This window comes from Megalobrama amblycephala, linkage group LG10 (genome assembly GCF_018812025.1).
Source record: "Megalobrama amblycephala isolate DHTTF-2021 linkage group LG10, ASM1881202v1, whole genome shotgun sequence".
NCBI classification, from domain to species: Eukaryota; Metazoa; Chordata; class Actinopteri; order Cypriniformes; family Xenocyprididae; genus Megalobrama; species Megalobrama amblycephala.
Window position 1 is genome coordinate 32,871,408 of NC_063053.1, and position 19,505 is coordinate 32,890,912.

The following is a 19,505-nucleotide window of genomic DNA, read 5'->3' on the forward strand; positions in this document are numbered from 1 at the left end:
TGAATGATACATCAAATCATGCGACTTACTTAGGAGAGATGTGCTACTTTTTTACTAAGCAATCAGATTTGTTATTTTTGAATGGTGGATGATAGGAATATCATAGAGACTGGGCTCTTTTGATTTCATTAGGCAGCCACTCAAAACACCCTAGCAATCACGTCGATGCTACAGAAACCACTCAGAGCACCACCGTGACTGTTACCCAGAACACCCTATGCTGAAAAAATAGTGTAATGTTTTCAGTGTATTATAGCATATAGTATTAAAGCTGTAATGAAGAGTCTGGAGATAGCGGACCCATTTGCAGCTTTATTGTAAAAGACAGGCAAACACAAACTTGGGCAAGGCAGTACCGTAAATGGGGACAGGCAGAAGTTCAGGGCTGGCGGCAGTAAACAAGGTCGGGTCACAGGCAAGGATCGAGACAGGCAGCAAGAGTTCAGAATCGATGGTCAGGCAAGGTTCGGGGTAGGCAGCAAGGTTCAGCAGAGTAAAACAGTCCAGATCGTAACGATAAATCAGTCCACAAATAAACGCTCAGAAATGATCACTAGTAGCAAATCAAGACTTCGCGACTAGGTGTGTGTGTGCGTCTTAAATAGTGTGGTGTGATATGGTGCAGGTGAGAGGTGATCAGTCCCAGGAATGCGGGCCTCTGGGAAATGGAGTCCAGATGGGTGCGAATCAGTATTCCGGTGAGGGTTCCCTCCGGTGGTCCGGAGGATGCACCGGAGGAGCTGTATTCGTGACAAAAGCATTATGGCACAAGCTCATATTTTCTTCAGAATATGTAAAAATCTGATTAATAATAATATCTATCAAGTTTTGATTTGAAAATGCTTCACATCAATTGATCAGTCAATCCTTACTGGCGATTCTACTGTGTTCTGTACCATTATTGATTCAGTTTAGATCACGTTCACACACCATGATCTAAAGCAGTTTGGGCAGTCGAGGCAGCCGTGGCCTAATGGTTAGAGAGTCAGACTGGTAACCGAAAGTTGGGGGTTCGATTCTCAATACTGGCAGGAAATGACTGAAGTTCCCTTGAGCAATCCCATGGCGCCACAACAAAATTTTCCTGATAATTTACTGAGCCCCATGTCATCCAAGATGTTCATGTCTTTCTTTCATCAGTCGAAAAGAAATTAAAGTTTTTGATGAAAACATTCCAGGATTATTCTCCTTATAGTGGACTTCAATGGACTCCAGATGGTTGAAGGTCAAAATTACAATTTCAGTGCAGCTTCAAAAGGCTTTAAATGATACCAGACGAGGAATAAGGGTCTTATCTTAGGGTCCTATGCCTTCCCTGTTCTACTTATGGAAAAAAACGAAACTGCCGCCACGTTCGTTCCGTAAATAGAATAGGGAAGCGTAGGACATACAGCGTAAGCGTTTTGAAGAATACGGGAAGCGGAAGCACGTGCAAGCCGATAATTTGTGTTTATAAAGCATAAACAGTTGTATTTTTGTCAAAAATGACAGATCGTTTTGCTAGATAAGACCCTTATTCCTCGTCTGGTATCGTTTAAAGCCCTTTGAAGCTGCACTGAAACTGTAATTTTGACCTTCAACCGTCTGGAGACCATTGAAGTCCACTATACGGAGAATAATCCTGGAATGTTTTCATCAAAAAAGAAAGTCATGAACATCTTGGATGACATGGTGGTGAGTAAATTATCAGGAAAATTTTATGTAAAAGTGGACTAATCCTTTAAATGCAGGGGACAAATCCCAAGTATGTGTTACCATATTGGCCTTCAAATGTCACTTTCACATTATTCCTGTGGGACTCTCCCACTCAGGTTGTGTTGTTTTTGCCTGTATTTCAAAATCTTCTGCTAAGCTCCAGCACATAATGCCTTCAACCCAGTAAAAGAGAGCTGAGATATCTGGCCACTCTAATGAAAACAGCCCCACACTTATCTGGAGCAGACGTTTCCTTCAGACTTTGATTAATGTGACTCATTGGCCATGCTCATTCGCTCAGCTAAATAGCCAGTTTTTTCCACCTGTCTAGGCTTTATTGCACACGTCACTCTTCATCAGTCACGTCGTTCGGTCTTTATTCTGGTTTCGTAGAGATAGTTATCCTTATTAATTGCTTGTGGACCTCTTTGTGTCACTGTACATCATATAGGCCACTTTGCTTTAGGATAACAAGATTATATAGAATCACGGATGAATTGTTGAAACCCCTTTTCTCCTCCAGGTCTCTTTCAATTATTAATTAACTGCTATAATTTTAGAAAGTGAAAATTATGTGCAAAATTTCACTCAGCAAAAGGTGAGTGAATCACATCTACAATCAGTCACTCACAGGATATCGAGAACTACACTAGAACAGAATCATTTTTCATTGTGTTCTATTCTGTTAACAGTTCTTTAAAGTGCACCTTTTATGCTTTTTCGGGTATTACCTTTCATGTTCTGTGTAACAGTGCTCAAAGTGAAAATTAGTTTGGATGTCATTAATGTCCTTTTATGGCATTTTGCCTGTTAGAAATACATTTTTGGTTTTAATATTATTTTAATGTGGTGTAGAATTAAATGCATTTTTTTTCACGTATACCCCCTCTGGGAACCACTGATCTAAACTGATATCACAGGGTTTTTGACATTTACTATTAATTAAAATAATATTTTTTAATATGTAAAAATGTCTAATTAAATATAATAATTCAATATTAAATATGTTATTGTGTATTCAATATTTAAGCTCGCTGTTCGGTTGTGTTGAGAATAAACCACCAATTTATCTACCATACTTTTGCTGCAGTTAAGCTACAGATTTAAACATGGATAAATGGTTATCAACAGGGTCGCTGAAAAGGACAAATGCAGATGTTTCTTCATCTACAAGTAAGGATAAATCTTCAGCAATGCCTGACATCAAAAAGACTAAAAATAAAGTTAAATGGAAGAAAATACAGTAGTGACTACCTAGCACTAGTCTTCACATGTGTGGGAGCGGAGAACAAGCAGCTACCACTTACGGCTTTACACATTATTTTACCGGAATAAGCTTCACGTCAAGCCTGATCTCCATTTGCAACTTTCTTCTCTTCGTCCTGACATACAGTGCTTAGTAAATGCTAAACAACATAACCTTTTCATTAGGTGAGTCACAAAGTTCTTTTACGTATTTGTGTTTGAGCTCTGGAGAACAGTACATGTTTCTGTTTACAGCATGCTTTTACAGTGTTGAGCAATCTACCCAATCACAGAGATATGTGTTGATTTCTTGAACTCAGTGGCCAATCAGAGGTTTTTAAAAGACTCCACTCACCACTCAAAACGCCAGAGATTTTATTCAGTGCTGAGTTATGAAAGCTTGCGAATGCTCTCATTAATAAAGTGTAGACAGAATGTAAAAATATTTATTGTGCAGTGTAGACAGTTTCATTGAGTAGCGGCCAAGTATACGCTGCAAATGTGGAATTCACTCTCATAATTGGATGGGACAAAAGTCTGATATATGTGCATTAAGTCTAGAGCACCCAATTTAATTCTGGAACTGGGCCTGGGCTCGGTAACCTGTTATCTGCATTTTCTGTTCATTGCCATTTTATTCAATAAAGACTGTGTTAACAATCTCCGTTTTCTAAGTCCTCGTTAACCAACGTGACACAAATAGTCGGGTCTGGGAACCACTGTATTATGTCATTTGCAATGCTTCGTGGGATGCTTACCCTCACTAAAACCATTAAGTCTACAGTCATGTACCTTTCAAATCAAAGTAGTATTATGATTTTCCTTGTATCTGGTTGGCTTGGTTCATGACCTATGGGAAAATACCAGAAAAATACCACACTGTTTTTGTTTTTGATATAGTCAATAGCCTTTATTTTACCTAAAACAGCCATGAACATTGATTTGCTATTTGCTAAAGCTAGTCACTGGAATGTAGTTTTGGGGTGAGAGACACTCTCATCTCTAGATGATTTCATTGGAGAAAAAGGTGTATAGACTGCATTGAACAGTTGCATTGCACTGTAAGAGCAACTCCTGCACATTTACCTCTAATCAGTCTCTCTGTGAAGTGTAAATTAAAGAAACTGGAGCACTTTCACCTAGAGATTTGTGCTCTTGATTTAATCGTGATTCTCCGAGCTGAACCATGCTTGGGAAGTGAGACGTAAATTAATTACCGCTGGTGCTCAAATCTCTCATCTGGCTGCAACAGCTGCTGCTCTCCTGGCTGGAACTTGTTACGCCAATCTACTCTCCTCAATATGGCACTATCCCCTGATGCTCTCTACGCAGTCTAAATAAATCTCCCGGTGATTAAAATTAGCTATGAAAAGAGCAGTTTTTAGTCTCCCATATATACAGTAAGAACACTCTGTGTTCCTGCAATTTTATTGAAGATCTGTCACTGGTCATATCCTGCATTAAATGAATATGCTGGGTTATTTAGAACCAGCTTCTATTGTGCATTCTAAGTGTATTACCATAAATACATTTCCCATTTTACAAACTGCAGGTTGAGTCTTGCTGATAGTCATTAAGTTATAACTCAGAACACAGCCAATTGATAATACTATTTTAAGAAATGATCTTTCCATGAGGTGAAACCAAGTGTTTGAGAAAGACATTTATCTACAGGTAAAGCCCAAGAGGGCTGTCTTTGTAATAACCTTTACTGTAAGTTTAGAGTAAAAGCATCAGCTAATTGAAAAATTAGATTTTTACATTACAAGTTGTGTTGTGGATGGTTGCATGGAGTTGCTATGGGGTTGCTAGGTGTTTGGGTCCATGTATCTTTTAAGTTCCTCCATTGTCCAAATCTTAGCGTATTGCCTAAAACAAAAGTTATGACTTCTGTGTATGATGACTTAAATTGATACTGGTCTGGGCTTCGCTACCATATCTCTGTGCTATCCAGTGAGTCTCGCAGCATTGCCACACATATTTTGATAGGTGGTCAGCAATAATAAAAACATACATATAATAAAACAGGCAGTGTGCCAAAGGTGTTGGCTATTAGGTAGTTGTGAGTGCAGGTGCGAAGTAAATTATTACTTATGCTAGATATAGTATAAGTAAATTATAAAATTATAAATTATTACTTATAGCCTAAACTAGTATAGTAATAATATTTCTGAGATAAGCACGCATAGGCTGCCAAATTTATGGACACACAGAAGAAAGCCTTTTCTAGGCTCCCCCAGTATGTGTTCGTTAATCTGGCTGTTTGAAGAGAAAGAGATTAAATGTAGTTGAATAAACGTGTAAAGAATCCATAGCAGCGGAGGACTATTTTATTCTGCTGCACTGAACTGCAGAAGAACTGATGACGGCACGGTTTAATGTTGGTTGACCAGTCAGCAGAAAGGGCGTGTTTCATTCCCACCCACATGTAGAGATCAGATATTCAAGTTGTTTATTAATTTTCTACCCCTTAATGAAAAATCAAGCCGAATGTGCCTTTTTTTTTCATTTTCTATATTCAATCAAAAATCGAATTGCCGAAAGATATACGGACCTGTTTGCTTTACAAAATTCAAAAAGAGCCCACCCACAAGTCTGTAGTCTGTGGGATTTTTTCACCAAGTGAAAGTCAAAAATCTGTTTTCTAAGAAAAAGTAATAACACACCTCCCCTCAATAAGCTGCATGGTTTGAGGTATCATTTATGTCCATAGCACAAACTGTGTGGGACGAGTTACATGACAAAATGTACTGGTCTTGTTCAAATCCCTAATCCTAAAAGGATTTGTATTTCTGTAAAAGCAACAGCAAAATGAAAAATTAGTTATTTGTGATATTTTTCTCTCTAGGTAATGTTTACCGAAGAAGATGAAATTAGTTATTTGTGATATTTTTCTCTCTAGGTAATGTTTACTGAAGAAGATGTGAAGTTCTATTTGGCTGAGCTGGCCTTGGCTTTGGATCATCTTCATAGTCTGGGCATCATCTACCGTGATCTAAAACCAGAGAAGTAAGACCAAACCCCATGTTTTATTAGTAAATAGTGATGATGTGTTCTAATTTACACTCTAGCCTATACGTGCCCTCGATAGTGACCTTATGCCAGTAAGGTCAAAAGAGTGACCTTGTGTTGATAACCTAAACCTCAGCAGAACCTTGATTGGACGTGATGTTCAGGAGGGTTTAAGTCCTGTATTTTCAAGCAGCAGTATAATCCACATCTGGATTAGAGTCAAGAGTTCTCTGTGAAACTCTCATGTAATTACAGTCATAATTCATAGGTTCATACTGGGTGATGCAACTACCCAGACAGCTTCCTGTGCTGCTCCTGTTTCTCTGGTGCAGTTAGATCAGCATCTGTTTTATGTCCTTCTGCTGATTTTAGAGTGCTTGTTAAAGCTTTTACACTTACATTCGACTGAAGCTCTCAAAAAAAGAAAAAAGTTAAAATGAAAGTTATTAGCACATTTGTTCTGACAGATATACATGAATGTGTTAATAATGAAAAAAAAAAATATGGTGAAAATGTTGGAAGGGCAAAGATTCTTAAAAAATAGCATTCTTTACTACTATTTTGTTTATATTTTGTAACTTAAAAAATCTTAATGTTCTTAGATTTTTTTAGATATTAAGCATTACAGCATTATAAAACTAGCAACATTCATTACTGTTTAAAAGTTTGGGCTCAGTAAGTTTTTTTTTAAGTAATTACTACATTTTTAGGACACATTAAAAATAATATGTATAATGTTACAAAAGATAACATTTGAAATATGCTGTTCTTTTGAACTTTCTATTCATCAAAGAATCATGAAATTCAAAAATGTATCACCATTTCCATTAAAACATTAAGCAGCACAACTGTTTTCAACACTGATAAAAAAAAAAAAAATACATTTTCTTTGAGCACAAAATCTGCATGTTAGAATGATTTCTGAAGGATCATGTGACTCTAAAGACTCTAAATTTATCGTTTAGCTTTTACAGTGTTCAGGTACTGAATTTATTGTAATAGACAAGGCAACCACAAGAATAGGCTAGCATACAATCAAAGCCAATGCCTGTCATGTTATTCTTAAAAAGAATATTAAGATGTTAGAACTTTCTCTTTTTTCCCCTTTTTTTTCTTGCCCGACCAACAGAAAAACATCCTTATTGTTGAGCCGGGGTTTATACTGTCCCCTTAATATAATCCTTCCTATGCTCCCACTTACAATAATGGTCTTTCAGGGCTTGTCTCTCTCATATCTATTCAAACAATGGATCAAAACCGAGCTCACCTGTACACTGAATTGGCTCTTGTGGGAAATTCTTTGTTAGATATAATGAAAAGGACACTCAGTCAGTATGGTACAAGAGATATTCCTTCTGGTTCTCATCTTAGAAGGTGAAAATGGAGGTGGCTGGAGAGCAGGTCTCAGTGGAGGGCTCTGTATCTCTTAAGGGCATGCTGTTCTGAGACCTGTCATAGGTGATTAATGGCATATAGGCAAAGGCAATCCAAAGGACACTTCACCAGTACATTCATTAAGAAAATATATATCTTTAATCTTGTCACCCCTACATGATTATAAGAGCAGTAAAGGAGGTGTAGCGTATACCTTGTACCTTGTATCTCACTATTAATATTTTTAATTATTTTAATAAAAAAACGAATAAAAAAACCTGTAAGTTTAATTAATTTCTTCTAAGGCAGTCTGTTATTTGGGGAGAAATTAAAAAAAGAAAAAAGTATTGTCTTTGTACAAAAAATGCATTTATTCTTGAAAATAAAAATAATTATTAATAAAAGGTAGTGTAGCAGTAGGGATGGGCAGTATGACCAAAATCTCATTTCACAGTAACAGTAAGAATGGTATATATTTTAATAATCAGTTTTAATGCCTTTTCATGGATAATCCTGTGGATTAAATATTTAATTAAATATTAAAACATATTTGGAATGTAATGAATAAAAACAAAAGGATAATCTTATTCATAATTCTGTATATTAATTCTTTATGTTATTGAATATAATTCCTTATTGCAACTTTTTACTACTATATTAATATGGCAAGTTGTGACATTTCTCTGCATACATAAACAACTAAATATATAGAGGTATGTACTTTTGTAAAGAACTAATAAATGTTCCCTCTATCTCATTTTAATTATGTAGCTGTAGCTGCTCTCTATATAGTAATATAGAAATGAAATGTAATTGACTATTGCTTCACCTTCCCAGCATTCTCCTTGATGAAGAAGGCCACATAAAGATCACAGGTGAGCGGAAATTTGTTCATTTGCTTTCGCCACACGGTCCAACTCTCTACACTTTTGCCATCGACTAAAGGGGTCGTATGTTGATGGTTTAATATCTTCTCTGCTCTCTCAGATTTTGGCCTGAGCAAAGAGGCAATCGACCATGACAAACGGGCGTACTCATTCTGTGGGACCATCGAGTACATGGCCCCAGAGGTGGTCAATAGACGAGGTCACACTCAAAGTGCTGACTGGTGGTCCTTTGGAGTCTTAATGGTAAGTGTCCTTGCAGATTGTGAAGGATGTTTATTTAATATTAATCAAAAATATTCATTTTCACAAAGACAAAAAATTAATACAAAGTAAAAAAATATATATTATAAAGGACATACCATACTTAATCAATACATTTTCTCAGACACAAGGCAAAATTTTAAGGATTTTAAAGATTTTTAATAGGTAAAAATCTTTTTTTGCAGCATAAACAAAGGCTACATTAGCTATAATGTAATGTAAAGTAATGTAATGTAATGAAAGTAGATTTTAACAAAAAAATATTTTATTAGTCAATTTTTAAGTTAGTTTACTTACTATAAATAAAGACAACTTCGAAAGACCTTTGTTTATTGTGATGTATTTTTAAAATATACATCATAATTGCTGTGTAGTGCTAAAAACAAACTGTAAATCAATACAACCCACAATAATTTTTGACGTCATTAAAGTCAGCCGGTATGTGTTCTGCTCATCAACACAAATACTATTTAAGCAAAATTGTTTTTCCTATGGTGAGTGTTATTTGCTTTTAGACAAACTGAACAAAACAGGTAAAAACTAGAAGCCATGAATTTCTATTAAGCCAATATAAAAATGCAGTTTAAATAAATTACACCCATTTCAATTTACGATATAGTTAAAAATGTATATCTCAATTTTTTTCCAAATTTTGATGGGATATTAATCTTATTATTTTTGCATTTGCTCTCTAAACTTTTTTAAAAAAGTGTTTGTTTGGTTTTTTGCCCCCCATGAAAAAGACATAATCTAGAACATCTAGGGCCCTATTTTAACGATCAAAGTGTAAAGCGCACAGCGCAGGTGCACTCAGGGCGTGTCCAAATCCACTTTTGCTATTTTAACGACGGAAAAACGGTCCGTGCACCGGGGCGCATTTTTGAAATGGGTTGTCCCTATTCTCTTAATGAGTAATGGGCGTAACGTTCAATAAACCAATCAGAGTGTCATCTCCCATTCCCTTTAAGAGCGAGATGTGCTTGCGCCATGGCGGATTGCTATTTACATGGCGGAATTTGTTGGCGGAAAAGCTGAACGCTTTTCAAGCGAAGAAACCGATCTGCTCGTGCGCGAAGTTAAAGCGGGCTTGCAAATGCAGGCTTTCAAATAGCTCCGTGCGATGAGTCAGTTAATATATATGTGTGTGTATTGGCACGATTGTTCAATTAATTAGCCAATTTCGTTCATCATTATAAGTAGTAATAGGCTGAATTGAAAATAGGTAGCCTAATTCTAATACACGCAATGACTATTCATCATTACATTTTTATATTTATGTAGCCTACACAATAATATTCTTTTACACTGTAATCCTTTTTTTTTTAATATTTGGCATGTTTGTGTGATGCGCATCCCTGTGTGTAATAAGCAAAGTCAACGCGCACTGTGGACGCGCCCAGAGGCGCACTTTCTACCAACGCGCTCTAACAAAAAAATATTGCGCCATTGACTTAAGACTTTAGACCAGGTTTGAGTCGGTCTATGGCGCAGTCTATTTTCAGCTCCTTAAAATAGCAATGCGCCGGCAATGCGCCTGAACACACCTCTTTTTTAGACCAGCACACCCATGGGCGCACTAACTGGCGCAAATGCATTTACTAATTTAAGGACGTGGCGCTGAACGGGAAAACGCGAACGGCGCCGGATGCAAACTAGCAAACACACTTGCGCTGCGCCTTGCGTCGCATTGCGCCGGGTGTATTATAGGGCCCCTATTGTTACAAGGTACATACAAATTGTTTACTGCAGAATTTAGCTCAAAAACTGACATAACTCATCTACCTGTAATTTTCTACTAAATGAAGTCAAGTCATGCCACCTTTATTTATATAGCGCTTTTAACAATGCAGATTGTGTCAAAGCAGCTTTGTGACAAAGTTCACCTTATGTTAAGTAGAAATATCCCAAATCTGACTTTGAATGGAACGCACCATTAACAAGAGTTGCTAACCTTTGGGGCTGCTAACAATAGAGCTAGCAATAGGTCTAAAAATTATATATTGATTGGAAATATCCTCACTAGATAAAGGATTTCCATGGATATCTTCTTGCTGCTGCACTGGGTCACAGGTTTTTCTATTAATGCTAAAAAGATCTTCTTAGGCAAAAACACCAGTTAAGGAGGAGACTTCAAGTTTGAAATGTTTAAAGGTGAATATGTCATTTCTGCTTAGCACCACCCACCAAATCTACCAATGGGGGCTAATTAGACCATGCTAAGTTGACAAACCTTGACCCGTTGGACTGATAAATCAAAATTGGCTCAACCAAAGGAGTGAGTTTGGAACAGGACAAGCTGATGTGGAGAAATTACTCACCTAACTTTAAAAATTTGGGAGTGAGTGCAGGACATAATGACTGTTGACTGGAACCAACTGATAAATTATTATTGGATTAAAAGTTCTACTTTATTAAGTATTTATAAACTACATTATTGCACCATTCTAATCTGCTAAATGTGTATTGTGAAAAGCTCTATATAAATAAATTTGACTTGATAAGCATGATTTAGACTAGTCTTAGTCAATGTTTGGTTGAACCATTGTTGTAAAATGTCACTTAAAAACTGCAGCCCATTTAACTAGCTGACTTCCAAATATCCTCCCCATAACCAAGCCTTAAAATTAATTCACTCACAGGGAAGAGTGTTACATAAGAGTGAGCATGCTGACAGATTTGGTTTCAGTATGCGCTGATACTGTGAAGCCGTGCTGAATACACAATTATTGTACCATCCGTAAATAAACTTGCTAGAGCAAATCCTGATGCTTCTATTACTGTGCCTAGTTTGAAATGCTGACTGGATCCCTGCCATTTCAAGGCAAAGACCGCAAAGAGACCATGGCACTTATTCTCAAGTAAGAATTATTGTTGTATTTGTGCATTATCTGAAAGGCTCTTTTTTTATTTGTTTGTTTAACGATTTGTAATAAATTGTCCTCATGTCAAGATGTGATGTTTGTGGCTGTGCATCACAGTCTCATTTATTTTCAGACATTAATAACAGATTTAATGGATTTTTTTTTTCTCAGGGCAAAACTGGGCATGCCGCAGTTCCTTAGTCCTGAAGTCCAGAGTTTATTGCGTGCTCTCTTCAAAAGAAACCCTTCCAATAGATTAGGTAAGGCTACCGTACATAACGATGAATATGAAGTATGATATTCACCTGCCTTCCATCCTTCCTCCACAAGACCATCTTAATCCAGCCGTGGTGGTTTAGTAGTCTTAGCTTATCTATTTTGATTTAGTTAGTCTCCCAATCTGTTTTTCTGCTGGATGGTCAGCTGATTAGTGCACAAATCCATTCTTAAACTATTAAACTAGACCAGCTAGCTGCCTAGGGACCAGCTAAGACCAGCAAATCGCTGGTTTAAGCTATTCCTCCAGCAGGGATAGTGTAAATAATATAAAATGCTTAGCTCAACATATGTATCAGATGTTGGTCACAGTGATACCTCCTTTAGTTGAACAAAGTATTGTACATTGTTCTTATGACAGCAGCAGTGGGCATGAATCTCATTTTAGTCAGTGATGATTTCCTGTGTGAATGACTGCAGTCAGACTTCCAGACGCTGCTGCTGAATGTTTGTCAAGCTGAGATTGAATTTAGTTTGGTGAATCATTTTATCCATAATTTATAAGGCAGAGATAAATGACATTGAGACCCAGTGTTGACTGTGGCTTAATATTCGTCTGTCTCAGATAAGCTGTATACATCCCAGCCAAGTCCTGACTCACTCGTGTATGACTACTAACATAGTTTGAATGCTCAAATGAAAGGGAAGAATTTATATGCATGTTATCATGGAATAGTTAATGAGGTGGTATAGTGTTGCACGGTGAAGCACGACAGTAGGTTTCTGGGAGCAAAAATCCTATTCATTTTGTTCAGAAAGCAATTTATTTTTAGCGATAACATAGTAAACTTTCCAGGACATTCTTACCATGAGCTCTGAAGATGTTAAAGGTGTAAATTAACAAGATGGACTTGTAATAATACTTGTCTGTCTATGCAGTAAAAACAATACAAAAATACGGAAGATCAATCTGTAGTTTTAACAAAAGCTCTGAGGCTGTGACATGTTTTGCGTCATCCAGTGGAATTTTGCTGAAAATAAATGGGGATATCTAGGTGCAGGTAACATGGAGAAAGAGTATGCATTTTTAGTTAATTTACAGTACATACACTACTACATTGCAACAATACAAAGCTGGTTGAAAAGTGTTGAACTTCAGCTTTATTCTCAAAATTGTTTAATTGTCGAATTCCTGCTAAAAACTACACCAGCCATAGCCCTAATGAGAGATCCACCAATCAGAGAATCACTATTACAATGAGAATAGGGATCCCAGCCAAACAGGAGCTCAGCCATAAACCATCATTAATGGAAGATGCTTTTTGCAGCCAGATGTTAGAGCATCTGATACCAGAGGCCAACTTGGTTATGCTAACCAGCAAAACATTGACCCCTTGACTGTGCACTATAGCACAGCATTTATAGGTTCTTATTTGTTGGGGGTTTAAAAGGTTAGCTACGTCAAGCAGGATGAGAAACTGAGCTGTAAAGGATTTTAGAAGAGTGCTTTCAACACTTGTCTGACTCACAGATAGGCCGTTTCATGGGAATCCCATCCTTTAAATAGTTTTATGTGACAGATGGGGTTTAGGAGATTTGTTTTGATTTGAGGAGTTTGTTTTATGATGCATTTCATCCCATACAAAATAAAAAAAATGTCCATGCAACCTGTTACCTGACTGGATGTTTGTCCTCTGGTTGTTCTGCAGGCGCAGGACCTGATGGAGTGGAAGAAATCAAACGGCATATATTTTTTGCAACAATAGACTGGAATGTAAGTGTGTATATATATATATATATATATATATATATATATATATATAGTATTAGCATATGTGTCTTAAATGTCTTAAATGGTGTAAATCGTGACCATTCCGTGGGCTTTCTGTCTTCCTGGTTAACAGAAGTTGTACAGACGAGAAATCAAGCCTCCGTTCAAACCAGCAGTGGGCCGACCAGAGGACACCTTTCATTTTGATCCTGAGTTTACATCCCGCACACCGACAGGTGACGCAAATTGCAGCTGATTTTCAGATTATACAAGCAATACTCGTATGCCGTTTTATTTAAAGAATATCTGGAAGAATCTTTTTAAGTGTTTGCTTTTAAACATCAGACACAATGTGATAGACAACGAGCTGGAAACTATTCTTACATAACAGTCTGTGCCCAGCAAGCACAGGGGGAGTGAGACAACAAATTAGAGTGAACCGCAACAGCAGAACCTGTTTACCAAGAGCCCTCAGGTCCTGCATACTATTCATACTGCTCAGATGGGATCAATTGTGTGTTTCCATTCCACAGGGAGACTGTGTCCTTGTTGGCTTTCTAAAAATATTTGTATCTGTGTGTTTCCACAGACTCACCCGGTGTTCCGCCCAGCGCTAACGCACACCAGCTCTTCCGCGGCTTCAGCTTCGTGGCCTCTAACCTGGGTCAAGAACAACCTTTGGCCGAGATCAAGCAAAACTCTGTAAACCCCATTGTACAGGTGAGCAGGACTCTCATAACCGCTTTCTGGCAAGTTGTGGCAGCCATCCACAAATGCATAGCAACATACTAAAAACTGCTCAAAAAACATTAACAATTGCATGTTATGCTAAAAAAAAATAATAATAATAATCAGTCAAACTACCTTAGCAAGGTATAGAAACAAATTGCCATTCAAAATACATTAGCGATCACATAGCAAAAAAACGTAACAGTCGGGGTGTACGCCCCCAATATTTGCATATGCCAGCTCATGATCGAGGCATTACACAAGGGCAGCCAGTATTAACGTCTGGATCTGTGCACAGCTGAATCATCAGACTAGGTAAGCAAGCAAGGACAACAGCGAAAAATGGCAGATGGAGCGATAATAACTGACATGATCCATGATAACATGATATTTTTCGTGATATTTGTAAATTGTGTTTCGTTAGCATGTTGCTAATATACTTACACGATTAGACATGCTGCATGACGAACACTTTGTAAAGATCCATTTTGAGGGTTATATTAGCTGTGTGAACTTTGTTTATGCAATAATTGAGTCGAGAGCTTGGTAAGGGGGCGGAGCCTGAATTGGCGCATTTCTAATTATGCCTCAAAATAGGTAGTTAAAAAAATTAATTAAAAAAAATCTATGGGGTATTTTGAGCTGCAACTTCACAGACACATTCAGGGGACACCTTAGACTTATATTACATCATGTAAAAAAAAAATGGCACCTTTAAAAAATACTTAAGCAACATGCTAAAACAGACTCAAAAACTGCACAGTGGAATGCTAAAAGCCACTCAAAATACCTTAGCAAACATATAGCACTTAAAGGCATAATATGTACGATTTTTGGATTAAAATATCCAAAAACCACTAGAACAATGTTATAAATTTTGTTGACTTTTGTACTTACAGTTTCCCAAATGTTTCCAGCAATGTTTAAATCCAGCGAAATCAGCTATTTTAACAAGTATAATGGTCCGTGTCATTGCGTTGCCTCTCAATGATGTCATATCCACGCTACCCTTGATTTCCGTAGAAACCACAGAAACACCAAAGATGCTTTAATATGTTATGCACTTCAATTAGACAGTTGAGCAACTTTTTGAATAATTTTATCCACAGAAAACTAATCATTGTTATATAGTTCAGCACCGTTAGTCTTGTTGTTGAATCTCGTTTTCTTGATTTACTGAGAGTAGCATGTTTTTGTTAAGTGGCTATCATAGCAATATCAGAAAGAGCCTTGTTTGTAGTAACAGTAATACAGCATATTTTCCACCATACAATATATTTGAATTTACCAACAGTCATCCAGTAATATGATATTTGTAATATCAATCTAGCTTACTGCAGTGTGCTGCAGTGGTCTCATAGCAGCCACCAAGTGAACGCACAGAGTCACGTTATAACAACTTTCAACACACTCAAATGTATTTTTAGTATGATTGTTTTGACCAAGTAAACCCCACAATTTTAATTCATCAGACAAAATGACCTGTATGAGTAGTAATTCAACACCTGCGGCTGTTTCATTAGAATAAAATAAAATAATGTGAATTTAAAAGGTACATAACACACACAGTTTCCGCCAATCTCAAGTTAATCTTGAGTACCTATAGAGTAGTATTGCATTTGGTGCAAAACAACTGAGCACCTATGACAGTGGAATTTGAAGTTGTAGAGAATACCCACACATGTGTATCAGTAAATTTGAAGTCACAGAGAAAAATGTTTTAAGAGTTGTAGATTTGTAGATTTTTTTTCTCTCCCACAAACACAACAAAACAGTTACACCTTCTTAAATTCTTCATTGCAGGTGCACAAATCCTATTCTACAAAACATAAATTAAGAAACTCGTACGCTCACATTTTTGCTACATTTGACACAGTGAATATGGTGTAAAACGCATTCACACACACAAATTTTGCTCATCCACAAATCAGTATGTGAATTCATCAAATGAGAGTTGCACACTTGTAGAATTTTTTCTCACACATCTCTTTTTTTCTTGGATATTTTTCTAGCACAAACACAAGTACATAAATACAACTGCTTGAATCTGCTGCGATGAGTCTCAAACACTGTTTTTCGCTTTCAAGTGACACGTTTTGCATGATCTCCCTTTTTCACCATATATCTATGGAAACGTGGAGCAAAAGTGAGCTGTGCATCTGTAGAGGCAGCGGCGGGCACTGTTCTGAGATCAGAGAATTTCGGCCAATCAGAAGAACTAGTTTGGGTCGTTGGTATGGAAGCCCGTTTCTGCCACAGTTAAGTAAAAAATATGATTCTTTAAGTCAGTTTTATCATATTATAAAACAGTGGTCACCAACCTTTTTAAGCCCAAGATCCCTGACCTCGACCTTTTTGAAAGACAAGATCTACTTGATAGAAAAAGACAGCCCAGATTGTATTTAGTATTTTTTAGTCAATGTAGATTCTGATTTATTTATTTATTTTTACAAGCAAATTGGCCGATTCTGATACTGGTTGCAGATATTTATTATTAATATTATTATAATAAACAAAAATACATAGCCATTTCGAATTAGAGGGAACCACTGCTTTTTAATCACAATCCAAACAAAGATGCTACGCACGTTGCATGAGCAGTTGTTTTTTATTTGAATTAGATTTAACCCTTTAACTGTCACCCCCACTTTTTTTTTTTTAGACAAGAAAATGCACTATCCAAACTTAAATGGTTGTAATTCAATAATACTTTGGAGTATAGACATAAGGCTGGTCTTGTTTTAAAGATTGATTTGGCAGATTATTGTAGATGTGAAATAACTTATGTAAGTGAAAAAGAAAAAAAGTTACAGAAGTTTAAGTTTATGAAAATGTAAAATGTAAAAATATAATATTTTATATTTTATATAAAATATATATTTTACAAAACAAGTTTTACTCTAAAGCTGCAAGGAAATCAAAGCCAAAAATCTGAACAATTTGTGTTCCAAATTTCAGGTTGATATCTCAAAAAATGAGCTTTCAGTAAGATTTTGTTTGGGCGCAGTACCACACTTTTTCACTAGATGGCAACCAAGCTCCATTACTGACCATATAAAGGTGCCTCCATTTCCATTTATGGTTTGAGTGATCTGAACCATATATTTCCATTATTTTCATACAATTTATGAAGTAGACATCCTATATAGAAGTAGTATGGGAAGTTTGGCAGAATTTGATATGAATTCAGCCTCTAATAAACATAAAAATAACATGTATGTGGGTTATAGATCGCCGCCACAATCATAAATGTATTTTTTTTCTATTAAAAACATTTTCAGACCTTTTTTTCTCAAAAAATTGAATGGATGTTATCTTTTGAACTCTTGGCATGAAAACAAACATGTTTCAACCAATCTTTAATGAATTTTCATGTTCATCGCTATTTCAAAATAAAAGTCTGAACATGCCTTATGAGTATGAAAATATGCTTGTTGCAAATTGATAAATTACTGCTCCTCTGTAATTTATTTTTTTAAATCAGTCACCAAATATGTAAACTAGAGATTCTAAGCTTTCAAATGATATATAGTTTGTCAAGATTAGTTTAGGTTTAGTATAGAATATTACTGTTTTAAATATGTAATGGCAAACGTCCCACCTGTGGGACGGTGACAGTTAAGGGGTTAATTTCAAGATTTGAAGCAAAAACAGAACAGTCTGACTTTATCTTTGTGAAATTATAAATGCTACACACAAAAAAAGCATGAAACAAAAACAGCAGGCTGAATGAGACGCAGATTCACTCTCTGACAGCAGGTGGCGCTTATGGAGCAGCAGTGATACAGCGTTTCCTTGGTTACCGCTGTAAACAAAGCTGAAATGCGCTAATAATTAACTACTTTATTCATAGGTAAGAAGAAAATAAAATGCCATTGCCATCAAAATCTTCCTGAAGACTGATCTCCTTTTAGAGACGAATTCATAATCACTCGCCCCCAATTCAATATTTATATTTTCTTCCTCTATTTCGAGCATCGTGAACAGTGAGCTGCTCTGCCTGCTACAGAATTTTCTCCTCTTCGCGTCCGTCTTCAGCGTCTTTGGCCTCTTGTTAACGGCCGTTTACACCCTCAGACATAATGTGGGCTATTTACCTTTATCTGTCTGTCCCAGTAGCTCCAGAAAATAACTTAAAAATAAATAGAAAAATACAGTACAAAGACTGGAGAAATGTAATGTATTTTTGTACTCCTATAAAACTGTTATTTTCGTGAGCTACTGGAACAGTGATAAAGATCGACGGGTTGGCGACCACTGTTATAAAAGATAGATACGCTGTACCGACTCTTTCCGAAAAAAAGCCGAGCTCCTGGAGGCGTGCCGTGGGCAGAGCTAAAGAATCACGAGCACGCACAGCTTTTGCGTGTTGATGGCCGTGCTCTTGCTCTTGCTCTGAGTGATGTGTGTGCACGCTTATCAGGTAGAAGTGCCCATACAAGGAATTCCGCCCTTTATTACGTAATACAGGGCCATACCAAAGACTATAGAATAACACAAGACATGTCACTCGTATTGTTTTGAATGGGAGAAAGTGTAACGCGCAATATGGCGGAATAAGTCCCGCCTTCTAAATAAGAGCCAATCGCCGACTGGTAAAGTCATCGCGTCACTTCAGCGGCCGTTAGAATCACCGGTTTCTATAGAAACAGTCAGACTCGCGTCTCTTCGGAGGCATTTAGGTCTGCGCATGCACATTAGCTTGATCCAGCCTGAAAAATACAGTTTTTTTGACATGATTCGAGGATTTAGAAACTAAATTTATGAGCCGGTTGTTGTTAGATTTAATTGGTGATTTCAAATATGAAATTTAATCGTAAGGTTGGCGAACAGTTTTGGAGAATTTGATGTTTTCCCATTCAAAGAGATTGAATTGATGGCCGCCGAGTGAAATGACTTGTCTTAAAGGGACTTTGACCATACTCAAAAAAAACTTTCCGAGTCTTATCAGAATCCAGAAGGAGTGTATTTGGCACAGAAATACTCCGTCATATGTCCAACTCGTGTTTTGAAACTTTGGCCATGTTTAGCATGAGAATGCATCTCTTTAACAATCCCTTTAAGAGATCAAATGTAACAAACAAAGTTCAAGTTCATTGACAAAGGAGGTGGACTTTAATCATAAAATATGCATAAACAACAAAGCAAAAGGAGCAGCAGCGGCCGACTGCAGCATATAAGCATAATAAAAACAGCAATGTAAAATGGCCCGGGCTCTCATCCCCGTCCTGTTTCATATCATAGTAACATTGATAAAACTTTAATACATCAGCACATCCACAAACATGATTTCTGCCCGAGTCCCGTCAGACTGCTTTCCATCGGCTGTGGATGTTAAGACTACTCCTATGATTCCAAGCTCAATCATGGCATCATCAAACTATAGGTGCGTCCCAATTCGCGTACTTATGCACTATTCTATGACGTTTTTAAGTATAAATAGTGCGAGTAGTG

General features: G+C 36.9%; 1 protein-coding gene across 2 annotated transcripts in view; it reads left to right on the forward strand.

Moving 5' to 3' along the window:
- Positions 1–19,505, forward strand: part of rps6ka2 (ribosomal protein S6 kinase, polypeptide 2) — a 61,517-nt gene that overhangs the window by 23,983 nt on the left and 18,029 nt on the right. For both annotated transcript variants that reach the window (XM_048205788.1, XM_048205789.1), the window contains exons 6-13: positions 5,843–5,949; positions 8,164–8,201; positions 8,314–8,456; positions 11,262–11,332; positions 11,507–11,595; positions 13,261–13,325; positions 13,456–13,558; positions 13,912–14,042. In XM_048205788.1, coding sequence (XP_048061745.1) covers positions 5,843–5,949; positions 8,164–8,201; positions 8,314–8,456; positions 11,262–11,332; positions 11,507–11,595; positions 13,261–13,325; positions 13,456–13,558; positions 13,912–14,042 — 747 coding nt within the window. The remainder of the gene's footprint in view (positions 1–5,842; positions 5,950–8,163; positions 8,202–8,313; positions 8,457–11,261; positions 11,333–11,506; positions 11,596–13,260; positions 13,326–13,455; positions 13,559–13,911; positions 14,043–19,505) is intronic.